Below are 26,334 nucleotides of genomic sequence, written 5' to 3'. Positions count from 1 at the left end.
ATATAGAAAAGATGAATCATTTAAACCAATATTATTATGATATGGTTTTTGGAACGATCAGCTCAATTCGGTTTTGATCAGTTTATCGACACCATTGAACATCCTAACATTATATATATGGTAACGCAAAGAAATGGAATTGGGCCTCAAAAATTGTAGTGTACAATATTGTATAAATGGGCCGTCCTTACAAACTCATATTTTGGTTCTGGTTTCACTTTCTTCCTCGTGTGCAAAACATGACCACATAGCAAAAAGACTTAAACGAAAAATATCAACAAAGTTACACCCTTTTCCATGCCCTGACACCTAAAAGCCAAACCAATAACATCCATTTCATATAAAAACAATATACTTTCTTTTGGTTGTCCTATATTTTTGGTCTCTCAATTATAATAATATTATTTTGAAAAATTCTTATTTTTAGTATGAATATTATTGTCTATTTGTATTTAGTCCCCCGAATAAAATAATAATATTTTTAAAGTTTAAATATTAATTATATAAAGTTGAAAAACAAAAACATACAATTAAGACATTAAAAATATAAAACATGAAAACATCAAAAGAAAAACAAACATTTTATTCAAGTCATAGAAATTTGAAAATTAATCTTCATTATCTCGAAGATGTCCAAAGTTACTCCAAATATGCTCAATCAAATCATGTTTTAGTTGGTCATGGGCTTGTTTATCCCGAAGTCTTGTTTGACGAGTAATCGTAGTGCTGATATTTGAACCCATACCGGCTGCACCAACAGTATATGTCATTGAACAAGGTTAAGTTGTGAATATGCATCTCTTACGTATCTAAACCTATTTTCCTTACGTATCTCAGAAACTACATTCTCTAACATAACCATCTTCTGTTCATAGTCATTGAACAAGGTTAAGTAATCTACCTTCTCAGCCATCACTTCATATCGTCTATCACCATTACAGCCACATCCCACCACTTGTGAATATGCATCTCTCCATCATCGACATTTGGACATGTGAAGAACCTGCAATAAGTGAAAGAGTTAGCATATATAGCGAAACTTATACTTGCAATAAGTAACAAAACATAAAGACCTAACAACCAATGTCTAATCACAATTTATGACAAGTACACATTACAACTACCAAATTAAACAAGAAACTATGAACAAACCAGACCAAAATGTCACCAACCAGGACCAGCTAGTTCGTATACATTTCACACCTAGTTCGTATACATTACACACCTACCATATCAATTACACAACAATCACAATTTATGAGAAGTACACATTACAACTACCAAATTAAAAACCTATAATAGAGTTTGTATATACCTATAATCCTTTAACAATTAAGACAAAAAAACAAAAGTTTTAGCAAAATCAATGTAAAAAACAGTTTAGCAACCATACGATTTAGTAAACTGTCAATAGCAAACGACAGAGACACAGAGACGTTGATAATAAGTTGAACTTCGACATACTTATACAGAAACGAATCGACCTTTACACAGAGACAACTCGACCTTTACACAGAGACAAACCGATATTTACACAGAGACAAATCGATTTTTACACATGATTAAACAGAACGATTGAAACAAGGTATATACAGACACTAATCGACCTTTACACAGAGACAAATCGATCACCCTTAAGCAAATCAGCAAAATAAGACAAACCTTATTAAGTCATAACCCTAATTCGATAACCCTAATTCGATAATCAGCGATAATGAACGAAACCTCAAATTGGGGGAAGAAGACAAACCTTATTCAGCACGATTGAACCGCCGGACAAGCTTCGGGAGACAGAGAAGATCACTTTCGGCTTGAAATCGGCACTGGTTTGATGAGAGACACGAAAGATTGGCTTCGGGAATTCGTCGAGACAAATCGGGAGAGAAGATCGGACTGGCTTCGGGAGACATAGAAGATCGGCTTCGGTAATTCATCAAGAACTTCCGGTGAGAAGAACGGATCGGCTTTGGGAAATCGTCGAGGATCGGTTTCGGTTTATCGTCGCCGTCGAGATAGAAGAAAGAAGTCGAGAACTTTCTCTCGCGAAATTGTTTTGTTTTAACCCTAGACAAATTCTACTACCAATCACAATAAACCACGTGTCCAAGTCGACGGACGAAAAACGTCCCAAAATAAGAATCGTTTCTTCGATATTGGGCCTTTTTTGATTTATTTAAAGGGACGGCCCAAGTGTACGCCGTTGCACATGGTCTAAGTCTACTTCACATAAACATTATTGTATACGAAACTTGACTATTCTAAGATGCATAAGCTTTTAGTGCTTTACCATAATATCCAATTACAACTCAAGTCTACTGCTTATATGAAGCTTCGATTCTTAAGAAGATGATGCTTAATAATAGTAGAAGAAGTAATAATAACAAACCTAAGAAGAATTATTCTCATTTTTATTCAATGGTAGCCAAACTCATAACGATCACAAGAGCAAAAAGTAAAAAAAAACATATAAGTCCAAAAGAACACAGAAAAAGGACATCAAAAGAAACAATACAAAGCTACCATTGTAATACTCATCATCACAACTCTCTCTCTCTCAGAGACAAGACAGATCTAAGAGATCTGACCACAGTCAGCAATGACAACAGGCTTGGAGGTCCTTCCAGCATCAGATCCAACCTTCTCAATATCTCTAACAACATTCAAACCCTCAACAACTTGACCAAACACAACATGTTTCCCATCGAGCCACGATGTCTTCTCAGTACAGATAAAAAACTGAGATCCGTTCGTGTTCGGACCAGCGTTTGCCATAGACAATATACCTGGTCCGGTATGCTTCTTGATAAAGTTCTCGTCTTTAAACTTCAACCCGTAGATAGACTCGCCTCCGGTTCCGTTCCCGGCTGTGAAGTCACCTCCTTGGCACATGAATTTGGGGATCACACGGTGAAAGCTCGATCCTTTGTAGTGCAACGGCTTGCCGGATTTGCCCACTCCTCTCTCTCTGGTACAGAGTGCTCTGAAATTCTCGGCGGTCTCTGGTGTTGTGTCTGCGTAAAGCTCCATCACGATCCGACCAGCTAGTTTCCCACCGACGGTCATGTCGAAGAAAACTTTAGGGTTTGCCATGATCTGATCGGAGAAGACGACGATGAAGAAGAAAGGTTTGTGTTTGGTTTGGTGTTTTGTTGTGAATATGAATGTGAGAGATTAGGGTTTTGTACTGTTTTATATAGGGGAAGGCTAGTGAAAAGGAAATATTTTTGTGACCGTTGATTTGTACACGTGTAAAGAGATTAAGAGGGTTGTGTTAACTGTGGTTAGTGTTGAATCTAACTAGGGTTAAAAGTTGCGTGGATCCAAGGCAGAGAATATTGTGTGTTTGTTTCCTGCTTTTTTACTGGATAGATATTTGACTGAAGTAACGATGCCGTTTTATTCCTTTAGTTATGGGCCAAGAATAGTGAAGTCTAATGTGTTAATAAAAAGCCCATTGGTTTTGGAGCTAAGTTTTTGTGAACGCTTTTATAATTTTTTTTCTTACAATTTTTGTAATCAGGCCTTCAAAATCTTTTACATGTATATCTCAAATTTGTTATATATACGTATATCAATTTGTAACATAACAAAAGTTCCGTTGTAGCACTATCGTTAAACCTTACTGGAACAGTAATCTTTTGGGTTCAAAGCCCGGCAAGGAAAATTCTTTTGATAGATCCAATTAATAAATTCTTCACTATATATATTTTTTTTGGGTTAAATTTCAAACGATAGTTCTAGCTATTGTTTATACAGGGTTTCAATTGCTCCTCAAAATCTGGCACAGGGACATGCCACATGTCATATGCGACGTGTTCATGATGTTTATGAATTTATGGCCATTCTCATGATCAAAGTAAATAGAAATGTTGAAAAATTAAAGAAAAACATATGAAAACATCTGAAACGAAACAATATATTCGATCCAGCCACAAAATTAACGAGTAGCAAAAATAAAACCAAAAAAGCCAAAAAAAAAAAAAAAAAAAAAACTCTCAATAACACTAAAGTAGTCAATGCTCCAAATGCTTAGTGATGAGGTCTGAAAATGCGTAACCACCACCTGTTGAAGTGGTAAATAGGCGACGACTTCATCTTCTTCTTGGGAACACTCGGCAAAGTAACATCTTCGGTTGATGGTTGCACCGTTACACGAAGTTTAATCCCAGCTTGACAGAGACCGGTCTTTAAGCTTACAAAATAATGCACTCCTGGTTTGGTGAGCTTAACAAGATCGTGCCCTGTCTTGTACACGGCTACAGTAGAAGTTGGTTCACAGGATTCGAACTCAAGTTCATCGCTGATTTCTCTAACGTCGTTGATGTGCTTGTTGTATTCGAAAAAGAGGGTATCTCCAACACGAAATTGTTTATTTTCACTCCACTTGGAATAGAAGAAACTGTTATATACGCTCCATCCGCTTCAGTCACCGACCTCGTAAATCCTTCCAGCAGAAGGAAGTATCTTGCTCGATGGTGGTGGAGGAATCGGACGTGATGGGCCATTGATCTTCCTCGGTGGTGATGGGACATCGAGTTTCATTCCCCAGACGCATTGAATATGATTTGAGGTCATGAAATAGTAATGTCCTGGTTCCTTGAAGGTTACGACATCATGTCCTGTGTTGTAAACAACTCTAGGAGAAGAATTATCACATGACTCGTACTCTAAAGCGTTAGAAACTTGAGTGACGTCGTTGACGTTCTGATCATATTCGAAGACTAGTGAATCTCCAACATGGAATTCCTTATGTTCAGCCCAAGAGTCGTCCTTTACCGTCCAGCCATAATTGGAACCTCCAACTTTGTAGATTTTAGCGGAGCTGGAACCCAATAGAAACATGATCATAAGCACGAAGCCAAAGATATTCTTTGTAGCCATGATTCGAATCGTATGGATAGGAGGAAGATGTAGAAAGATGATGAGATATATGAACTCTGAGAATGTGTTGGTGAAAAAGAACTCACGTATGTGCCCTATTTATATAAATTTACAAGCTCTTATCATAGTCCTTTTAGGATTTTGTTGTTAGTTTAGTTCCTTTTTATCTAGATGAATCGTACGCAAGTTATAATTTTTTTTTTGTGTATACATAATGTAATGTAGTATTCCTTTTTTTGCAATTAGATTCACCGTTTTGCAATCCTTTTCTCATTAGGTTTTATTTTTTAGTGTTTCTAATATAGTGCAAAATCTTATTTTATTTTATACAACTACGTATGGGCTTCTTCATGAATTATATACTTTAATTACAACTATTTTTTTGTGATAATAGGATATATTGGATAGATAATATATGATTTATAGAATGATGTATTTAACTCTCGACTCTCGAGCATCTATATATGATTTGTAATTCTAACTATACGATCTCAATTTCTCATATGTCTAACTCTAACGTAACGTAAGACACCGTTAAAAGGTTAACCAATATAATGTAGATGCTCTTAATAGTAAATACATCCGGTACATCTCCAAAATTATATATATATATATATATATATATATATATATATATATATATATATTTGAGACATTTATAAAAAAAATTCTGAAGTTGCCACTTATTTACAGAGATGCCATTGAATTAATTTTTAAAAACAAAACATTGGGTTCGGAAATTAAAGTACACTAACAATCAAGGTCCAACCCCATTTGAGTTACACATCTCGCCAATCCCAAAACATTTCCCCCCAATTGCTTATATTCAAAAATTAAATACAAAATAAACTAAGATTTTATTACCTTCGACGCTGATCATATGCGAGATTTGTGTTGAAACTTCTTGATATCCAAATATTTCCCCCTCCACCAATTACCTACAAATCAATCAAATAATTAGGAATTAAATATCAGAATATATCATATCCCATAAAGATACCATAAAAAAACAGAACACATAATTATCTCTCTAATTACTCGTTTCATCGGATCTTTTTTTGGTATCGTAACAAATGTGTTGGTCGACCTAATCGGTTCCCTATAAATAATACTAACCTAAAATGAAGATTATGCATAAGCAATCACATCTATACAACACTCACAATATGGTTGCTATTTTTGCTTTCTTGAAAGATGTTCGACCCTACAAAACCGCATGGAGGGTTCAAGTGAAGGTCGTCCATTCATGGCGTCTATATACCGAAAACACTGGTGAAACGCTAGATTTGGTTTTGTCAGATTCGATGGTAAGAAATAAATTCTTACGTTTACGAGATACAAGACTTTTCTATTACTAATGCATCTTTTCTCTTTCATTTTTCAGAGTAAAAAGATTCATGCATCAGTGAAGAAAGACTTGGTTTGCAAGTATGTGAATAGACTCCCTATTGGTAACTGGGTTTTCATTGAGACATTTGGTCTTAGCTATGCAACTGGTCAATTCAGACCAACCACGCATCTGTACAAGATGTCATTCATCAATGGAACAGTGGTCATGGACAGTGACCCTGTTTCTGATGCTAGCTTCCTGACCTTGGCTAAATTTAAGAAGATCCAGTGGGGAAGTTAATCCCCACATATTTGTTGGTAAGTATCTATTTACAATTGTTCTACTAAATATTCTATATATTTATATTATTCATTATGCAGAGGTTATTGGTCAAATTGTGAGTTTGGGTGAATTGGAGGACCTCAAAGCCAAAACCTACCAAAAAACTTGCTTTTGAGCTTCAGGACGAAACGTAAGGCTTTTTTTTGCTAATACAACTATATGATTATTATGGGGGATAACATCTGAAATCACTAATCCAACTAACTCATTTTATGTGATAGAGATGTGATAATGTCATGTACCTTGTGGGGTTTCTTAGCCGAGCACGTGTTTATATCCTGTCAAGAGTCTGATGGAAGCAGAATCATCTGTGTTCTCAGATTTGTGAAGATAAAATCCTACAAGGGTATAAACATTTTATTATTGCACATTGTTTATCATTTAACAGATGTATTATTCAGTTACTTATGATTTTACTCAATCAGGTGTAAACTTTTTGACTAATTCGTTTGATGCTTCTCAAGTCCATGTGAACCCACTGTTCCATTAAGTTGATGTTTTCAGACAAGCGTAAGATTATCTATAATATAAGATTTCATTATATTTTTTGTCTTAGCATAATTAGTGAGTTTTAAATATATAATTGTATTTTAACAGGCTCCCCGATGATGGCCTCTCTCTCATATACCGTTAGAGACTTTATAGCTCCCCGAATATATTTCCAAATTTGGTTATGTATAAGTGATCAAAAACCCTTATATTACCATATGTGAGTTCAAACATGATGTGAAATCAGATACCCAACATCAAAATCAGAAACACTTTTAAGAAATCAACAACAGAAAGAACAAATCTATTTACCTGAAACCGATACTGTTATATGCGTAGGAGGAATTGTGGAGATGAAAACGATATGGAATTTTGGAGATATGGAAATCTAAATTTAAAAGGGCTTTGTAATCTATTATTTCTGGTTTCAATATGGAAGAATCATAATAAAGAACTTATGATTTCTCAGATTTGAAAAAAGCAGAATGTCGAAGATGATAAGAAAAAAAAAATTAACGTTTTTTTTTGCTGGAGACAATCAGATGAAGTCGGTGGAGACAAACAAAAACAATAGTATTTTAATAATAGGATACAAAAAGATAAAAAGCAAAAATATTTGCCATAATGACCCCAACTAACAAAAATTATTATTTTTTCCTACCTTCTTCAAAGAAGTGTTTGTAATAGCTAATAGATTATTATAAAGAGATTTGATCCATATTAATAAGTAACAAATAGAGTCTTAATCCACTTGTTGCTTCTTAAACCTACCAGGAAATGACAGTCTTGGCTCATAAGGTGGAGGCACAAATAGAGTCTCCTTGGCAATCTCATTAGTCTTCTTGAAAACTTCATCAATGGTGTTGTCTTGCTTTGGTTCCTCAACCACTTTACTCTTGCCTTTGTCAACCACAACTTCATCAGCTTCTTTGTCTTTACCCAAGTCTTTCACTACCAACTCATCTTCATCTTCAATCTCAACCACTACCTCCCCTCCTTTAGTCTCAATGTCCCTATTGAGCCCATTAGTAGGTAGTTGCTTACCACTCCTCACCATTATGGCATTGATGTATTCTTTGGGGCTTGGTTATGGTTTTCCTGGTAATGAACCCATTTGTATTGGTGAAGAGGAAGAAGCTTGTCCCTGTACTTGTGTTTGCAACCTCTCAATCTTAGCATTTAACTCACCATAAACATTCTCAACCTTGTGGTGCATGTTCTTCATTTGTGTGGCAAGTTCAATGGCACTTCTCTCTTGGCCTTCTAGGATTTTTCTAAGTAGAACATTTGTGTCATCTCCTTGACCTTGAGGGTGTGGTGCATTCATTTGTTGCTGAGGTTGGGAATAGGTTTGAGGCTTAGCTTGATAGTTCTCTTGAGGTTTTAGCTGATAGTTGGGTTGGGTGGATAACTCTGATCTTGTGGGTTTCCCATTCTCATTACACTATGTTTTAGCATTCTTTTTTTTTTATGAAACTTTTCTAGGAGACATCAGCTAGACTTTTCTTTCTCTTTTTCTTCTTAAGAGACTTAGAGCTTTTTACCAAACTTAACCTTAGAGATAAATCTTTTCTTTTCTTTTGACCAAGTAATTCCTTCCCCCCTTTTTTTTTTTTCTTAATCTCTCTTATTTCCAAACCTTTACCCAAATCAAAATTCTAACCACTTATTTCTTTCAAAAACAGTCCTATTTGCTAGCTATAAAAACTCCAAACCTAGCTAAAACAAGAGCCAGTTCTTTGTCATTCTCAATACTCTCAAGATTTCACAACCTATAGCATTATCAAGAAAAGGCCTCACTCAACAAATCAATACAAGGCTTGAAAGAAAAGGTTGAGATTCAAAGGTATGACAAGAGATTGAGTTAAGCAAAATAGAGTGGCAGATAGAGATAGTTAACCCAAATGAAAGTTCCATGAGCTAGCATTCATAGTCCATAAGCAAGATAATTTAAAGATCAAATTAAAGTCAAAATAATATAGATGCAGCAATTATCAAGCAAGCTTTACACTAGAAGAAAATGCTTTCAAGTGACACAATGCTTAAAGCTTAGACTCTTCATTTTTTCCCAAAGATTAAACAAGCACCAATGAACTATAAGTGAGGGCTGTGGGTTCAATCCTAAGACTCTAATTTTACAAGGCAACTTCATCATTATCCCCAATGCAAATGCATACTAAATGCTTCTAGACTCAATCCTAAACACAAGAATGAATATGCAAAGCTACATGCATTTTTTTGGTTTTTTTTCTTTTTTTTTTTAAATTTTTCAAATTTTTTTTTTGATTTTTCTCAAAACATAGGTATTAACATATGCATGACACTAAAAATGAAAATCAAAACAAAACACAATGTTATATGGTTAGTCCCTCCCCCAAACTTAATTCACACAGTCTCTGTGTGAGAAAAGCTGGGGAAAAAAAAAACTAACAAGAAAAATAAAGATGAAAATAAGAAAAGACTCTATCTACAAGGACTTGGAGTGTACCTCTAGTTCATGGAGGAGTCAAGAGAGTAGGAGGAGTTACTGGTGCATGGTGTTGGAGATTTCTCTGCTCTTCTCTTCCTCCTTTGTCTCCTCTCATATGCTGAAGCTCTTGGTGGGTCATAAAAACCAAGTGCAGTTGTGTCTCTCCATCTCATCCTCAACCTCATCTGCTTGTTCCTCTCTTGAGTCCACAACAACTTCAGGGTTTGGATTTGAGGTACTTGCAATGTCAAGTTTTGCTTCCACATGCTTCAATCTCTTTTGAAGATCTTTCATTCCCTTAACTAACTTCTTGATGTTCTTCCCTTGCCATTTAGCCAAACGCTGGAGAGGGTGGATGTGGGTGTGTGCTTCTCTAAGAGACTTGTTTGTAGTGGCTTCTTCAAATGGCTGGAAATCATACCTAGCACTACCATAAACTGGGCTGGGAGGAGCTGCTTGAGAAGTGTCCTCTGCTTGTTTTCTCCCCTTCTTTGAAGTTGTTATTGGAATCACTGGCCCATCATCCTTAAAGGAGTACAAGAAGTCATCGTTAATCTGGCAGTATATTCTATATTTGATATAAAGGGTTGTGACATCCTTTTGAGGGAGCAAGAGCCTCTTCTTATGCATGCTTTTGAAAATGTAGCCATAGTAGGCATAGAAACCCTTCTCAGTTTGGTCATCCAAATAAGTAGTCTTCTTGAGGTAGACTGGAACAAGCCTTGCAATGTCATGGTCAAACTCACCAAGCTCAACTCCTTTTGCTTGCAAAATGTGGGTGACAAGTCCACCCATACTTAGAACATGGGTCTTCTCTGTTGTTGTCCAAACCCAACCTTGGTAGTGAAGCATTTGGTGAAGAAAAACAGCAGCAACACAAGTATTTTCAGCATTGGACAATGGAGGATTCCTTTCTTCATAGGTTTTTATGAAAGGTTGCAGCCCTGCTAGAAGACAGCCAAGTTCATTGGCTAGAACTCCTCCAGTTTCTCTTCTTGCAAAAAGAGTGTGAGAGAGAACCTTGTGAGCATATCTCACTGTAGGATGTTGGATGCCTGAGTTCTTAACTTGACCAGCTATGTATCTTCCCATACCAATATCTTCCCAAAAAGAATTATACTCTTTAGGGTTAGTGTTGTATTCTAGCCTTGTTCCTGGTTGAAAACCATAGATAGCTCCCAACTCTCCAAAGGTCATCTTGTAGTGCTTCCCTTGAACTTTAAACTCAAAATGCCGAAGATCATTGTTCTCCTCCACCATCTCATCTTCATAATAAGTCACTGACAAGGATGCAAGGAACTCTCTTGTTCGCTCAATATAGGTGGGAAAAGCCATATTGAAGAACTGTCCTAATCCCAAAGTTGTGAAGATAGTTTGCATGTCTTCAAGGAGGCCAACATTGTGAAGGAATTCATGATCTGGATATCTAGTTGGAGCAAACTTGATCTTCTTAAGGCACTTCATCAGTTGGGAATAGGTAGGCTTCTTCTTTATTGGTTTAATCTGCTTTTCCTTGGCAGCTAGAGGTGGTGGAGAATCAGACTCACTCTCAATCATATCCCTTTCCTCTGAATCATTATCCTCAATCACAAGCTCCTTACTCTTCTTCTTGCTTGCTAGAGCTTTTTGATTACCAAGTGAAGACTTAAACTGAGTTGCTTTCTTCTTCTTCTTCTCAACACCCCTTTCTACAACTTCCTTTGCCTTAGTTTGTTTTTCTCCAGGTCTCAAGATGTTTCTACCCATTGTTCCTAATAAAAATACAAAACACTTGAAAAATATTAGTAAGGCTCACTAGGAGCCACAACTTGAATCCACAACAAACAAGTGCTAAGTATTTAAGAGATAAATCAACAAAATTAAACCAAGGAACAAATGTGAACCAACTAAGATACAAACTTCACAATCAAACTCAAAATTACTTCTTAAAAATTTAAGAACTCAATAAACCACCAAACATGATCAATTGGTCTCCAAAACTGCTAGTCTCTTCCAGGATGCTTATTTGGACAATAGACAAGGTAAGGAAACAATAAAACTTAAATTTCCCCAAAATTTTTGATTTTAAGTATTCTCAAGAACCCTAAATGCTCATAAATCAAAAATTTCGAAAATAAACACCAAACGAAAATGGAACCAGCTAACATCAATATCAAGCTAAACAACCTAAAATCAATGCATAAATAACTGGCTAGTCGATTCTAGCACATATTGGGTTCAAACTTGAATGAGAGAAAAGGAGAGATAGAATGCCTTACCTTGTTGTCGATGAGTAGTGAAATAGAACTAGTAGGTGGGGTTAGAAGTAATTAAAAGAGCTTGCAAAACCGAAACCAACACACCAATAATCTTTGAAAATGATTGAGAGATGGGAGAGATACAAAGATTTTAGTGTTCTAAGGGTTTTAGGAGCTTGAAATCGACAAAGAGAGAAAAGAAAAGAGAGTTTCGGGTTTTAGGAGGCTGAGAGAAGGAATAAACCGGCTAAAATTGATTTGAAAAGTTGAAAATCAAACTGGTTTACTAGGATTGGACCGAATTAAACCAAGAATGAGAAGGAAAACATACCTGGATGAGTTCCAGCGGCCGGCCGTTGCCTGATGGTCACAGCCGATGGCCTCACTCGGCCACGGTTTGGCTGATGGCCTGGATCGCTGATGCTCGCGATCAAAATCCCTCGTTTCACTCATCACCCTCCAGCGGCCGTGGTTTGACCGATGGCCTAGACCGCTGATGCTCGCGATCAAAATCCTCAACACTTCACGCGGCTAATGTTTGACCGATCGCCATGGCCGATGCACACACTCGGCTCTCACCTGGCCGATGATCTAGACCGCAGCTATCTCCGGTTCCCTTGGCCAATTAACCTATCTGTTTAAAGACAAATCCACACAAACCTCCAAACCTTCCCAATGCTCAAAACTCAAAAACACAAAACCTAAAACACACATACTAACAGAAAAGTAGAAGATATTTACATAAGGATACCATGGGAATGCCTCCCAAGTGCGCTTGTTTTATGTCTCTAAGCTTGACATTACCGCACCGCTTAGGCATCTTGAGGTTCTGAGAGAGAAGCAGTTGTTCCCTCCTCAATGAAGTCATTGGCTAAGTAGTGCTTCAACCTATGTCCATTAACCACAAACTCTTTTCCGGCCTTGTTCAGCAACACCAAGGCTCCATAAGGTCTAATGTCCTTGATCTTGAATGGTCCTAGCCAGCGGGACTTAAGCTTTCCTGGGAATAGCTTCAAGCGGGAATTGAACAGCAACACCAAATCTCCTTCCTTGAAAACTCTTGGAAGAATTCTCTTGTCATGGAATACTTTTGTCCTCTCCTTGTAGATCTTTGAACTCTCATAAGCTTCAAGGCGAATTTCCTCTAACTCATTCAATTGTACCAAGCGTTTCTCATGAGCATTTTTGATATCAAAGTTAAGAAGATTGACTGCCCACATTGCCTTATACTCTAACTCAATTGGCAAATGACAAGACTTTCCATAGAGAAGGTTGAATGGAGTGGTCCCAATTGGTGTCTTGTAGGCAGTTCTATATGCCCATATAACATCATCCAACTTCTTTGCCCAATCTTTCCTTGTGATACCAACCGTTTTCTCAAGAATTGACTTGATTTCCCTGTTTAAAATCTCAACCTGACCACTAGTTTGGGGATGGTAAGGTGTAGCAACCTTATGCTTCACTTCATGCTTCTTAAGAAGACTCTCAAAGACCTTGTTAACAAAGTTTTTTCCTCCATCACTAATGACCACTCTTGGAATACCAAACCTTGGAAAAATGATTGTCTTGAACAACTTTAGTACCACCTTTGCATCATTAGTATGACTAGCTATTGCTTCCACTCATTTAGAGACATAATCAACAGCTACAAGTATGTAACTGTGACCATATGATGAAGGAAATGGTCCCATGAAGTCAATACCCCACACATCAAACACTTCAACCTCTAAAATAGGATTTTGTGGCATTTCATTTCTCCTGCTGATGTTTCCTCTTCTTTGACATGAATCACACTTAGAGATAATCTCTTGAGTGTCTTTGAACATTGTAGGCCACCACAGACCAGCTTGAAGGATCTTTGTGATTGTCTTGAATGTAGCAAAATGACCACCATATGCTGCTCCAAGACAAAGTTCTACTAAACCTTCTATCTCTTCTTTAGCCACACATCTTCTGTAAATCTTGTCTTTACAAAGAGTATAGAGGTGTGGTGCATCCCAATAGTAGTTATTGATGTCCTTAAAAAACTTTTTTCTAGCATAGCCAACAAGATTTGGTGGTTCAAGACCACAAGCAAGGTAGTTAACATAATCAGCATACCAAGGACCATTCTCTTCTAACCTCATGACTTCTCCAAGCTTTTTCCAAGTATCACAACTCTTATCAAGGAGTTGTATTGCCATTAGTTGCTCTTCAGGAAGTGCATCATTGATTGGAATCTCATTGTCAATCCTCATTCTTGATAAATGATCTGCTACTTCATTTTCAATACCTTTCTTATCTTTAATCTCCAAATTAAACTCTTGAAGAAGCAATATCCATCTCAAGAGTCTTGGTTTAGCATCTTTCTTTGCTAAAAGATATCTCAATGCTGCATGATCAGTATGAACAATGAACTTTGAACCCACCAAGTATGACCTGAACTTTTCAAATGCAAAGACAATAACTAGGAGTTCTTTCTCTGTTGTAGCATACTTGACTTGTGCTTCATCCAAGGTTCTGCTTGCATAGTATATCACATGAAGCTTCTTATCTTTTCTCTAACCAAGCACTGCTCCAACTGCATAGTCATTAGCATCACACATGATTTCAAATGGCAAATTCCAATCTCGAGCTTGAACTATTGGAGCACTAACCAACTTTTCCTTTATCTTCTTGAAAGCTTGAAGACACTCTTCATCAAACTCAAACTCAACTTCTTTACACAACAATCTTGTAAGAGGTCTAGCAATCTTTGAGAAGTCTTTAATGAACCTTCTATATAATCCAGCATGACCCAAAAAGCTTCTTATCCCCTTGACTGAATTTGGTGGTGCTAAATTGGTCATCATATCAATCTTAGCTCTATCAACTTCAATGCCTTTCTCTGAAATCTTATGCCCCAACACAATTCCTTCTTTCACCATGAAGTGACACTTCTCCCAATTTAAAACCAAATTTGTTTCCTCACATCTCTTTAAAACCCTGCACAAATTAGAAAGACAACCAGAAAAAGAATCTCCATAGACAGAGAAATCATCCATGAACACCTCCACAACATCCTCAATTAGATCAGAAAAATAGACATCATGCATCTTTGGAAAGTAGCTGGAGCATTACATAATCCAAATGGCATCCTTCTATAAGCAAAAGTACCATAATGACATGTGAAAGTAGTCTTCTCCTGATCATTGGGATGTATAGGGATTTGAAAGAAACCAGAATAACCATCAAGAAAGCAATAATGAGTGTGACTAGCTAGCTTCTCTAACATTTGATCAATAAATGGTAAAAGAAAGTGATCTTTTCTAGATGCAGCATTAAGTCTCCTATAATCAATGCACATGCGATGTCCAGTTATAGTTCTAGTTGGAATCAACTCATCTTTATCATTCTTAACAACTGTAACTCCTCCTTTTTTTGGTACCAAATGTACAGGTGAAACTCATGTACTATCTGATATAAGATATATGATACCAGCATCAAGAAGCTTAAGAATCTCTTTCCTCACCACATCTCTTAAGTTAGGGTTTAACCTTCTTTGTGGTTCAATGGAAGTCATTAATTCATCATCTAAATGAATTCTATGCATGCAAAGAGTTTCAGAAATGCCTTTAATATCATCAAGTGAATAACCAATAGCTCTCCTATACTTTTTTAATTCACCTAGAAGAGTAACAGCTTCTTGTTCACTAAGTTCTTCATTGATAATGACAGGGTAAGTAGAGTTTTTACCTAGAAAAGCATACTTTAGCCCCTTAGGGAGTGGTTTAAGTTCAATCTTGGGTGCTTTAAGCTCACTCCAATCTTCATTTGAATCCACTTCAACTGAACACACCACTTGCTCTTTTAACTCAAGGAAGCTTCTATCATCACTAGAAGGCTTGTGAGAGTCAAGAATCTTTTCATACCCTTCACTATCTTCCCTTAGTAAACCAAACTCTCCTTGTTTAACTGTCAAAGAACTTTGGAGCTCATCCTCTATTGCCAATTCCTCCAAAAGCTCATCAGCTAAAGCTTCCATCTTCTCAATGTAGAAAACTTGACCATCAATTGTAGGCTTCCTCATCACTTTGTTGATGTCAAAAGTTAAGGCTTCCTTGCCTAAATTCAATTGAATCTTCCCACGCTTCACATCAATCATTGTTCCTGCAGTTCTTAAGAATGGTCTCCCCAAGATGAGTGGATCCTTTGGTTCTTCATCCATTTCAAGCACAACAAAGTCGGTTGGGATCTCAAAATGGCCAATCATCACTGGTAGATCTTCAATCACTCCTACTGGTGTTCTAACTGACCTATCAGCAAGAACAAGGGTGATCATACACTTCTTGTAGTGTGTGAAACCTAGTCTTTTGGCAACTGAAAGAGGCATCAAGCTAACACTAGACCCAAGGTCACACAAACAGTGGCTAAAAGATAAAGGTCCCAATGTGCAAGGGAGAGTGAAGCTACCAGGATCTTCAAGCTTCTTTGCTACTACCTTGTTTTGAATGATAACACTACACTCATGGGTTAAGATTACCATGCCTTGAAGAGCTTTCTTCTTTTCCATAACTGCATCTTTGAGGAACTTATTGTATGATGGGTTCAGCAAAAATGCATCAATGATTGGCATTGTAATAACAACATCCTTCATTTGAGCATTAAACATAGCTCTATACTTGTCCACTTGTTGCTTCTTAAACCTACCAGGAAATGGCAGTCTTGGCTCATAAGGTGGAGGCACAAATAGAGTCTCCTTGGCAATCTCATTACTCTTCTTGAAAACTTCATCAATTGTGTTGTCTTGCTTTGGTTCCTCAACCACTTTACTATTTCCTTTGTCAACCACAACTTCATCAGCTTCTTTGTCTTTACCCAAGTCTTTCACTACCAACTCATCTTCATCTTCAATCTCAACCACTACCTCCCCTCCTTTAGTCTCAATGTCCCTATTGAGCTCATTAGTAGGTAGTTGCTTACCACTCCTCAGCATTATGGCATTGATGTATTCTTTGGGGTTTGGTTCTGGTTTTCCTGGTAATGAACCCATTTGTGTTGGTGAAGAGGAAGAAGCTTGTCTCTGGACTTGTGTTTGCAACCTCTCAATCTTAGCATTTAACTCACCATAAACATTCTCAACCTTGTGGTGCATGTTCTTCATTTGTGTGGCAAGTTCAATGGCACTTCTCCCTTGGCCTTCTAGGATTTGTCTGATTAGAGCATTTGTGTCATCTCCTTGACCTTGAGGGTGTGGTGCATTCATTTGTTGCTGAGGTTGGGAATATGTTTGAGGCTTAGCTTGATAGTTCCCTTGAGGTTTTGGCTGATAGTTGGGTTGGGAAGGAAAACCAGGTGGTTTTTGTGGTGGATAACTCTGATCTTGTGGGTTCTCCGCATTGGTGCTGCGGTAAGAGAGGTTAGGGTTGTTGCGGTAATTGGGATTGAACTTGTTATACCCTTGTCTACCTACATAATTGACCTCCTCTTGTCCTTCAACACAAGCTTCCATATCTTCTTGATACCCTTGATAGACATCACTCTCTGTAACAAAGTGGACTGGCTTTTGATTGGCAGGAATCATTTTATCCATCTTGTCATTGAGCTTTGATTTCCTTGCGGTGCTGCTCATTCATATCAGAATGATCTCTTGGAGTTCTATCATAATCCTCCTCATAGTTTCCATCACTTTGAGCAAGATTCTCCACCAAAGTCATACCAACATCAACATCTTGGCCAAGAAAGCTACCATTACTTGTTGTTTCAAGCAACATCCTTATCTTTGGTAGCACCCCTCTGTATAATGTGATGAGAAGAGACTCCTTGGAGAAACCATGATGAGGACATTGCATAGTATAGCCCTTGAATCTCTCCCATGCTTCACAAAAACTCTCATTTCCCTTTTGATCAAAGCTTGATATTTCATTCCTTAACCTTGCTGTTCTTGTAGTAGAGAAAAACTTGGATAGGAAATCTCTCTTGCATTGATCCCAAGAGGTGACTGATCCCACTGGTAGGTTCTTCTCCCAAGCCCTAGCTCTATCTCCAAGAGAAAATGAAAAGAGGCGGAGCTTGAATGCATCTTCAGAGATACCATTGATTTTTACTGTCCCACACATCATGTCAAACTGATCCAAGTGGTCAAGAGGGTCTTCCATAGGAAAACCATGAATCTTTGAGCTTTGCACCATGTTGATAAGACTTGACTTGATCTCATAGTTATTGTTCTCAACAAGAGGTGCTCTAATTCCCATGCGGTTCCCATGAAGGTTTGGTTGATCTAAAGTTCCAATGCCTCTTGGTTGTCTTGGAGGATGGAGAAGAGCTTGGTCATCATTGTGCAGGTCATTTCCATTATGACCAGCAGGAGGTGGAGGGTTGTTGTCCATAGCTTGTCTTGCTAACCGGCGATTTTCTCGCTCAAAACGGTAGATGTCGTCAACCCGCTCAATCAAGTCTTCTTGGCCTTGACTTCTCAAGTTCATACACCTTGCAAAAGAGAATTCAAAACACCAAAGCAAACCAAGTAAGTAACAATGTAAAGTAAATGAATAGGCTCAAGCAAAGTTGAAATCCTAATGGTCAAATTGAATGCAAATGGGCAACGATGCCAAATTGATGTAGTACTTTTACTTCAATTAAATTATCAATCCACAATTTACATTAATCAACTCGCTAAGAATACACAAAGATGCTTAATCTAAACTTAATCAGGAATTGGTTTATTGTAACAGTCTTAACTAACAAAATGGATTAAAGAAAGAGAACAAAACAAACTCAAAGCAATAAAAACTCAAAACAAACAAGGACACAACTAAGAAACAGTCTTTAAATCAAGATTAAACAAGTGAACCTTGGGCAAGGTAATTGACTTGGGAGATAGCTAACCAATCCTAGATGTCTAAGCAACAATCAAGAACAATCCTATGGCTAAGAACACATGCAATCAATCCATTTCCATGATAAAGATCCTATGCTAATCAAGTGATAATCAACAATTTCCAAAGGCAATCACAAGGTAAGCATGCATTATAAACAAGTCTAAATACCACTAAACACCCTAATCATCAATTTCCATTGGCTAGGAATGCAGAGCTCTTGAATAGTTTGCTTCAGAAATTTCATCAAACACCTTATGGGCATGGAAATCCTAATGTCTAGATTCAAGCTTGATCAAGGCTATCTAGCATTATAATCACTAAACAAGATAGGAATCACATAAATCAAGCCCTAGACATCAAAGATCAATCATCTATCTCCCTAATCTACCAAGCCCAAAGTTCTAAGAGATCTGCTCACTCATCATCATGATCACACAAAGGAAATGGTTTGATCTTTGTGAAATCATAATAAGAGATTATAGATTAGGAGAGATAAAGGAAAAACTTGATATTAATAACTTAGAAATACCCAATCAATCCACAAACCAAGAGTAAACAAGTTTAAGAACCCTAAAAGCTGCTAAAACAAGAGATAAGATAAAGATCAATCTCCCCTTAATAGGGTTAGAGTAATTATAGGAAAGTAGAAGAGAACCCGGATCAACCCAAAACAAACTGAGTCAAACCCGGTTCAAAAATAAAACAAGTGTGGTGTTGGCTCCAGTGGCCATGGCTTGGTCGATGGTCTTGGCCGCTGGTGGTGGCGATCTTCCTCTTACTGAACTCCATCGGCCAGCTCTTGACCGATTGGGATGGCCGCTGGTCCTGGCGATCAAATGCATCTCCTCTTCACTCCGCCACCGTTTGGCCGCTGCTCTTGGTCGCTGGTCCTGGCCGATGATGGTCGTGTATGCTTCCTGATCCCTTGTCACTTCTCCAATTCTACTCCTCTTTGCTTCTTTGCACCAAAACAAGTCCAATTGCTCCAAATGTGTTGAGATTACTCCAAGAACCTGAGAGATAACACACTAGATGCAAATGCTCATAAAACAACCTAGAATGACAAGATTATGCAACAAAACTATGCAAAAAGGCTTAAAACCCAACAAAAACACAAGATATCACACATCCGAGATGTATGACTTTTTTTTTTTTGATAGCCTTGGGCGGCAAAGCTGTCAAACTCTCTCGGATGCGCTCAAGGTCATATTTTAACTTCATATAAAGCCAAAAAGGTAAGCACATCCGAGAGGGTTTTACAGTATCTTGTTGAAGGGCTTGCCAGTTCACAAATTGCTATCACATTGAAAGAAGAGGTGGTCTCTTATTTCCGGTTGAGAGTTTTACAGAGGCAGCAAGAGACAAGAACATTCCTTCCCCCAGGAGAGAAGTCTTAGTAGTGAAACTGTTTGATATTGATCCTTCCATACCCCAAGAGTATATATATTGATCAGATTCTCTTGATGGAGTGGGAGACATAGTTGATAACAGACTTGTTCTCAGGGGCCTTATCTCTGCATTTTTTGTTCTAGCTAGGTGAAGCCTTCAACCTTGGTTTCCATTTGCTGCCTTACTTACAGATGAGCCTATTGGTAGACCTAGCTTCCGAGGACCATCTGAGCCAATCAAGTCAATGGAGTGTGAAGGTTTTACTACTAAGGTTTTTTGGCTTCAAGAGCAAGTATTCTCGTTTGTGTCGTATGGATTATTGCTTCATGCTTTTTTTTTGTTTCTGAACTCACAAGCCTTGGTTCAATACTTGAATGATCTTGTGGAAGGAGGAAACAACAAGCCAAAGAAAAGTTGATTCAACAATATGTTTGAAATTGATGGTTTGAAATTGATTGTGATGCCCAACATGGTGAGTTGAAGTTGATTGTTTGAAAAGTTGAAAAGAAAAGTTGTTTGTTTGGCTTGTTGTTTCCTCCTTCCACAAGCCAAAGAAAAGTTGGGCATATGCTTCAACTTCAACAAGCCAAAGAAAAGTTGATTGTTTGAAACTGTTCCCAGTTGAGGTAAACCATATAGATTTTATAAAAGAATTTAGCTATAGATGTTGGTTACAATGTAACAATTTTCTTTTGTATTTTGTCATAATGGTTTTTTCTTTTGTTTAAAAATCATAATTCTCATTCCAACAATGTTCCACATTCTTTTTTGGTCCCCGACGGCAAGACCAGTCTCCTAAGGGGAAAGGTGTGGCAAACTCATGAACACGACGAGACGACACATGTAATTTATAATTTCATGTAATATATTTTATAATTTCATGTAGTAAAATATATACAACATTTTGATTAACTGTGTCGAGAAGATTAACATCCTAGAAGATTTTACAAAACCTCAAACACTATGTAGTTGTGTATGCTTGTTTAGGGCAAAGATGAAACAATAAGAACTTGGTTCCATTACTGACACGATACTTAAAGAGTTCAAATATGACTTCCACAATGAATCATATGGATCAGAACTTCAAGTAAACTCTTTCTAACCGTCATTTGACTTTGCCCTGTAAGCAATAAAACTGGTTAATGAGTGATGTAGTATCTATACTATTAATTGGGGAGCAAACTTAGGAATAAAAAAAAAACAAAAAAATGAGTATACCATACAATGCCCTCAACGTAAAAAAATCAGAAGAACAATGAAAAAAGAAATTAAGGGCAAACTGGCAATCTAATGGTGTAAAAAAACGCGGATCTTAGATGACCCGGATTAACCTTATTCGGATCGTCGCTGGACTATGCGAGTTTCCAAACATGAACTTCTACAAAACCTATAAGCAATTTTAAAGGATAATTAAAGAGACAAGATATTCTAATTAATCATAATAAATTGTTTTTTACCGACATTAAGTACCTACCATATCAAATATGTTCGACATTTAAACTCCAAATCCCAAAAGCAAATATATTAGAATCCGAAACTTACTCTTTTCCAAAACTAACAAAATTGGACTCTATCACTCCAAAATCAACATTCAAAACTTTTTACAAATAGATTAATGAAATCCCTAAACATCCTCTATAATAACATATCAAACGAAAACAAATTACAAAACATTAACTGAAAATATTTAGTTGATTACATAGAATATTCGACTAATTAATCTTAACACAAACAATGATTTATTTTATTCCTATCATCGCAACAAATCAGCTCCATTACTACTATATAACCAAAGAAGTTGGCATACACAACCAAACACATCAAACCTAAAGTAACAAACCAGAAAGTCACCTTAATATTAGTTGGCCGCCAATGATAGTATCACTCAATATCTAGCAATGATGCATTCTTCAGAGTGGGATGCCGAACATGGTGAATTGAAGTGCATACCTGAAAATCATAACAAACAAGCATCGGTGAGATGAGCCTATAGAGTGATTATTCTTTTTAAAACATCATATTCAAATACTCACAAATCTTATTACATGTACAATCATAGCATGCCTTGCGGGTTATATATTATTATGTGTAAAGCTTTCTAATAACTCATCAATACTTGAGAGCAAACAGAAGCAGGAGTTCTATCTCCAGTTCCCCACGAAGCAAATCAAAGGAGTCGTTGAGATGTTGAGGTAAAGTTATTCTTAAAACCATGATAATATTAAATCAAACATCAACTGAATTTTTCTAATGTATTTCCTGTTTAAAGGACTATTTCAATGTATTTATCTATTTCATTGCTGAATATGTATTAATCTGCATTTCATTTAGCAGAAATGTTACAACAACTTATTACTAACCTTTATAACAAAACAAAAACAGATTTTACATGGAATCAAAGTAAAAACGCACTCAAAGAGGAGTGAAGATTTAAGGACTTACAAAGATTTGTCTACAAGACATACAAGGAAGCATGTTTAGAAGTCTATAAGACGAATGATATGGTACTTTAAAAGGAAAATCTAAAATCTTATCTTATTTTTCCATTCTTTAATTGTTTGTATTTTCTTAATTATGTTAGAAAATTATCAATCAATAAACTTTTTTTCTTTAGTCTTAATAAAGTTAAAGACATTGTATTAAAATATGGCTTTGTTGAGAACTAACCTTATTTTTCTTGGTACAAACAGCATTTGATTAAATATATAAAACATACCATCTGCTTCATATCAATCCGCCAATACTTAGACATATATATAGCCAAACAGAGCACCTTCCATGCTAGCCAAATTAAATGCATTAAAAAAAAGGAACCGGATATTAAAGATTAGAAAGATGTGTAATGGCGATGCTTGATATGCTCAAATTGTAATACCCTAGTGGTACTAACAGCCTTGCAGTTATAATACTCTAGGGGTCGAATCCACATAGACTCTAGATCACACAATAGACTTATTAATCTTTTAATTATGCTAAATCAAAATATTAATTTGAAAACTATGGAGAAACAGAATTAAAAAGTGTTGTAAATTCAGGAAATTAAAAAGCTAGGCCTAGAGAATTTTTCAGGAAATTACCAAATATTAAATCAATAATTTAATAGGGTTCAAGCAATTAAAAATCAGATCTAGAACTCTAAACTCTTACGTAAAATAAATCAGTTCTCACTGCAAATATTATCTAAATTTAAAACCAGAAAATCCAAATCTGTTTGTAAATTTCTAGGTAATAAATCAGCTTTTATTTCAAGTTTAGATTGTTCACAAAATTACTAAATCAAATCTCTTTGTAAAAAAAGTAATTTTGCTCATCAAAAGGTTTTATCAGGAAAATCAATTATATTCTCATATCAATTCATTTTCCTAAGGTATTAATTCTAGGTGATCAATCAAGAATTAATATGAAGAACAACCTAAAAATAACAGATCTAATAAACCATAACAACCCTATGAAAAACCCTGAACCTAACAAGCAAACTACTCAGACATATTCAATGAAGCACAAAACATCTTTCTGAATAATAAGCAATATATATCAAAGGTAAGAAGGGAGTTTAAGAATCTTCTCTCTATAGATGAAATCAGATCTGTCTCTCCCAAAGCTCTTAATATCTCTCAAGAAGCTAAAAACTGCTAGAATCAAACTTAGGTCTAAACAATGACCATAAAAATCCTATATATACTCTAAAACACGTCTTGGGCCTTAATTGCAAATAAGGAAAGTTTGGGAAATTTTTGCAAATCTTCTAAAGATCGTGAGAAAACATCCGATTCAGCTTTTGGGGACTGCATCGATCAATGCTGAGGTAGCATCGGTCGATGCATACTCTTGAACTCGTCTCCCACCTTCGTAGATCAGCCTTAATGCTTTGATTATGCTCCAAATCATCCTCTTTAGCTCCTTTGTGTTCCATCTGTGCCAATGAGTACCTAATCCTATAAAGACTCAAAAACAACCTAGAAAACAAATCAAAAGACTCAAAAAGCACACTTATACCATGGTTAAAAACCACAAAAACCATGATATATCAACTCCCCCAGACTTAGCCTTTGGTTGTCCTCAAGCAAAACATAAACTTAGACCTGTGAAAGAGGTTTGAAAACATGGAATTCACTCAACTGCAGGTAACTGTTTTTCGCACTTCATCGCCTTGATCTTCAGAACTTACTTCATATACTTTGTCAATTGAAAAGCATCAACATTCTTTACTCAAATCCCACAATCCTCTGGAATCTCTAGTCTCACCATTGTCATCTCATTACATAAATTAAAGCAAGTACATGTGAGTTCTTACCTTGTTGTATCAATTAGTGGCATACAGACTCTTTTCAGGCCAAGACATTCTTCATACATCTCATTTTCTCTCCCTTTTCTCACTTCCAAGGGGCTGATTTTTCCCAAATTTTTCTTTCTTTTATTTTAAAAAAAAATCAAAGGTGTAAGCGAATACTGGGATCATCGGTAATTTACCTACCCCTCGCTTCCAAGCTTTGTGGGATCATTTGACTCAAGAGTAGAATAATGGGGTCACAAGTAATTTACCTACCCCTCTAAACTGATCAAAATCATCTCATCTTTTATTCTCCTCTCTTCTTTTATTTTCTGATCTTTTTTTATTTTTTTTAAAGTACTGAAGGGAAGAGAGAGGGGAGACATACTTTGAAAAATATGGCCCGAAGAAGAAGTCTAGTCCACTGATTTCAAACCCCAAAGTAAGAGATTAAGTCCCGTTTAAATCATGATAAAAGTTGAGACAACGTTAGTTTAACCAGATATCCTTTGGATAAGGGCTTTCAAGATTGTTGATACAACTCATAGCTTTTCCAAACTTCAGTTCTGAGATCTAGCATAATCAAGATTCATAAGAGTGTTAGCCAAAGAGCAGAAACCATTAGTTAGAGATCCTAATTCCAAAAAGAAAAATTTGAAAAATTTGACTCAAAAATATGGTTTTGACTGACACAACTGAAACAAGAAAGAAAAAGTAGTTAGTAACTAGCCTCCCCCAGACTTAAACAACATTGTTCCCAGTGTCATCAAGCCTGAGATTGACTAAGAAAGAAGAATCAAATTGAAAGAGTAGTGAACTAATGAACCATATTCGTGTTACCAACTGTTAGCCTTTGTGTTGACCGATGCCAAGGTTACATCGATCGATGTAGAGCTAAATCGTTCGAGAGTCCGACGTTGAATCCTGTTAGTTGCATGTTAGTTGTGTTTGTCTCATGGATGTTAGCTCTGCTAAGAAGCACTCAAACACAACATTAAATGCAACATGATAGATAATAGTTCATAATGCAATACAAGTTCAATCTAAAACAAATGACAAACTGACTCAAGGAGAAATAAAAATGACTCAAAGTGAAAAAGAAAAAAAAAGGATAAAAGAAACCGTAAACAGAAGTAGGATCATGCCTCAGGATCCGCATCACCATCAGCATCGCTATCGCTCACTGCACCAAGGGGAGGAGAACGTGATCTGCGCCTAGTGGTACGAAGGCAACAACAACGAGACAAGCGAGAAATCGCGTTCCAGATGGCATGCATGGTGGATGTCTGGTACTCCTGGTAGGCTCCCTGACTCATAGTAGCAGAAGGTTGTGGTGGCTCAGGAAAATCAGGAAAATCAAACGCTGCAGTGCCAGATGAAGAACCAAACTCAAAACCCCCAGCAGGGTGATCATCAGCAAAACCGTCAGCAGGTGGCCCAGCTGGTGTGGCAGTAGTGCTCTGATGACGGGAAGGCGGTGGCGGAGCAAAATCAGCGGCAACTGGAAGAAAACGCAACTGCTCTGCATCCTCTCCAATAGTGGTGAGGTCTGGTCATGGCAATCTGATCAGATGACTACCAGTAGAATCACAAAAACTCCAAAGCATCCCCCTCTTCATCCACGTGGTTCACCGCAAATGGTCCTCATCAATCACGCTCCTCTCCGTACAAATGGTGACAGAATCAGTAGCAATACGCAGTCTCAGTAAAATAGGAGTAAGCAGACTCCCAACATACTCTTTCTTCCCACGCCCAAAAGCCTTGACCTTCAGAGAGATCAAGTGGGTAGCAAACACTGCACCATAGTTAACCCTCTCAGGGTCAACCCAGCTCTCATCCTCATCAATTAAATCATAAACCCCATATGCCATCATTTCCAATTCAATCACTCTCATCTTCCCAGGCTCCATCTTACACAAAATAGTATTGGCTATGGCCCTATACCTGATCACTAGATGCCTTACATCAGTCATAGTGGAACGTCGGGAATCATAATTGCCAGTACCGAAGTAGGACCAGAGATGCGAGACATCTACAAACTCTCCTGGAAGTGAAACTCCCTCTGGCTCTCTGCTAAAACTGTAAAT

The 26,334-nt window shown here is 37.0% G+C and overlaps 1 protein-coding gene, 1 non-coding gene and 2 pseudogenes across 2 annotated transcripts; 2 read left to right on the top strand and 2 right to left on the bottom strand.

Annotated features, from left to right (window-relative positions):
* Nucleotides 1-2,387: 2,387 nt before the first annotated feature.
* LOC104766957 (peptidyl-prolyl cis-trans isomerase CYP19-1-like) lies at nt 2,388-3,159 on the bottom strand. Its single transcript, XM_010490928.3, has one exon. The coding sequence runs from the start codon at nt 3,088-3,090 to the stop codon at nt 2,572-2,574; it is 519 nt and encodes a 172-aa protein (XP_010489230.1). The 5' UTR covers nt 3,091-3,159; the 3' UTR covers nt 2,388-2,571.
* An 870-nt stretch (nt 3,160-4,029) lies between these two features.
* Nucleotides 4,030-4,881, bottom strand: LOC104768111 (blue copper protein-like; annotated as a pseudogene).
* A 1,166-nt stretch (nt 4,882-6,047) lies between these two features.
* Nucleotides 6,048-7,043, top strand: LOC147920841 (uncharacterized; annotated as a pseudogene).
* A 10,493-nt stretch (nt 7,044-17,536) lies between these two features.
* LOC147920840 (small nucleolar RNA R71) lies at nt 17,537-17,643 on the top strand. Its single transcript, XR_015591818.1, has one exon. It is a non-coding gene; the product is annotated as a small nucleolar RNA R71 (small nucleolar RNA).
* The last annotated feature ends 8,691 nt before the right edge of the window (nt 17,644-26,334 follow it).

The sequence above is a fragment of the Camelina sativa genome, chromosome 19 (assembly GCF_030686135.1).
Source record: "Camelina sativa cultivar CO46 ecotype springtype chromosome 19, ASM3068613v1".
Lineage (NCBI taxonomy): Eukaryota > Viridiplantae > Streptophyta > Magnoliopsida > Brassicales > Brassicaceae > Camelina > Camelina sativa.
This window is presented reverse-complemented; position numbering and strand designations above follow the sequence as displayed.

Bases quoted from the DNA above. Each gene is read 5' to 3' on its own strand.
- LOC104766957 (XM_010490928.3), bottom strand. From the start codon at position 3,090: ATGGCAAACCCTAAAGTTTTCTTCGACATGACCGTCGGTGGGAAACTA.